Here is a 1,635-nt window from a genome sequence, read left to right as displayed (position 1 = left end):
TTCTCGTGCTCAATTAACTATGCACTGAATCATCTTCTTTTAAGAGAAAAACAGCTTTTGAATTCTAAAGTAGATTGTAGGAAATATATTTTAAGGATAAATGTATGTTTTTTTTTCTATTTTCTTAAAACACACACACACACATGAGCACATACACTTCCCAAAAGTTCAAGACCTTCTATGGAGGACAATTGTTTACACCAGATGACACGCACATGCCTGAGCTCATGCCCCTGAGCTGACTCAGAGATAGACATGATTCAAATAATAGTGTTCTAGGTCTTAGAGCAAAACTTCAAATGCAATTCATTTTCCCCTATCTTGACCAAGAATTTCAACAATTGTTGAAATAACAGTTTTTTAAAACACCATAAGGATTTTTAAAATTAAAATTTTTTAAAATTAAAAAAAGCAGGATATGAAATTGTACATGCAGTGGCCTATCGATTAAGTTTTTAGAATTATGTTTTATGTATATATAGGTAACGCTCCCCCTCACCTCATAATTTTCCTCTTCTTTCCTCCTCAGAAGTGTGCATTATTCGCATGCGTTGTTCTATACTTGTACTATTTGTGTATGTATCCATAACAGTATACAATTTTTTGCATGTGTGTTTTTAAAATTTAAGCAGTATCCTATTGATTGGATCCTTTTGTAATGTGTTTTTCTTTCATTCAGCATTGTATTTTCGAAATTGATCCACGATCTACATATAGAAAGTATTAATTTTAATTGTTTTACGGCATTTTGTTAAATGAATTAAACACACTTTCTTTATCCATTCCCCTGCTGATGGCTGGTTTAGATTTTTTCCCCATTTTCTTTATCATTGCAAACACTGCTGCAATGACTGTCCATGCCTTATGTCCCTAGTGCACTTGTGAGAGAGATACCTAGGAGTGAAATGGAAGGATCTTAGGTAGGCATGTTTTCCATTTTATGGGATATGGACAAATTGCTTTGTTATAAATATACCAGGTTATGCTCCCACAAGCAGTGAATGAGGGCTGTTGTTCCCCCACATCCTTACTAATAAGTGCTATTATGGCATTTTAAATATTTTGTTTCCAATGCACTGAATGTTTCCCATCTTGTAAGGCTGATCATCTTTTCACAAGTTTATTGATCACTCATGTTTCCTTATTGTGTTTTTCGTGTTCTTAACCTTTGCCCATTTTTCGGGTGAGGTGTTTGGGTTTTTAAAATTCATTTGTAAGTACTCTTTGTATATTCAGGACATTAATCCTTTAATGTGTGTGTTTTTGTTTTTCTTTATTTTTTGGAGGATTGTTTTACTTTTAAAATCACTGAAAGTTATTATTTTAAGTGAATTCAAATTTATTTTTTCCTCTGAATCTTAAGTTTATGGTGTTATGTCTCTTCCAGCTGCTGAAATGAGACAAAATGACAAAATCATGTGCGTATTAGAAGACCAGGAAAGGAGAGATAAGAAAAATCTCTGTAGAGTTATCAATGACTTCCAACAGAGCCTTCAGAAGTCAGAAACTCGCCGTGAATTTGATCTAGTCCTTAAGAAAGATCTTCCAGCCCGGCAGTCAGATAATGATATTCAGAATACAATATCGGGAATGCAGAAATTCATGGGGGAGGATTTAAACTTCCATGAGAGAAAG

General features: G+C 33.7%; 1 protein-coding gene across 1 annotated transcript in view; it reads left to right on the top strand.

Moving 5' to 3' along the window:
• The first annotated feature begins 1,395 nt into the window (after positions 1–1,395).
• LOC103605336 (RIB43A-like with coiled-coils protein 2) overlaps positions 1,396–1,635 on the top strand; it is a 14,818-nt gene continuing 14,578 nt past the window's right edge. The window contains 1 exon segment of the mRNA XM_008589906.1: positions 1,396–1,631. Within this exon segment, the coding sequence (XP_008588128.1) occupies positions 1,396–1,631 (236 nt within the window).

This window comes from Galeopterus variegatus, unplaced genomic scaffold, assembly GCF_000696425.1.
Source record: "Galeopterus variegatus unplaced genomic scaffold, G_variegatus-3.0.2 Scaffold5748, whole genome shotgun sequence".
Classification (NCBI taxonomy): Eukaryota; Metazoa; Chordata; class Mammalia; order Dermoptera; family Cynocephalidae; genus Galeopterus; species Galeopterus variegatus.
Note: the sequence above shows the minus strand (reverse complement) of the source record. Positions and strands in the feature narration are given on the sequence as shown.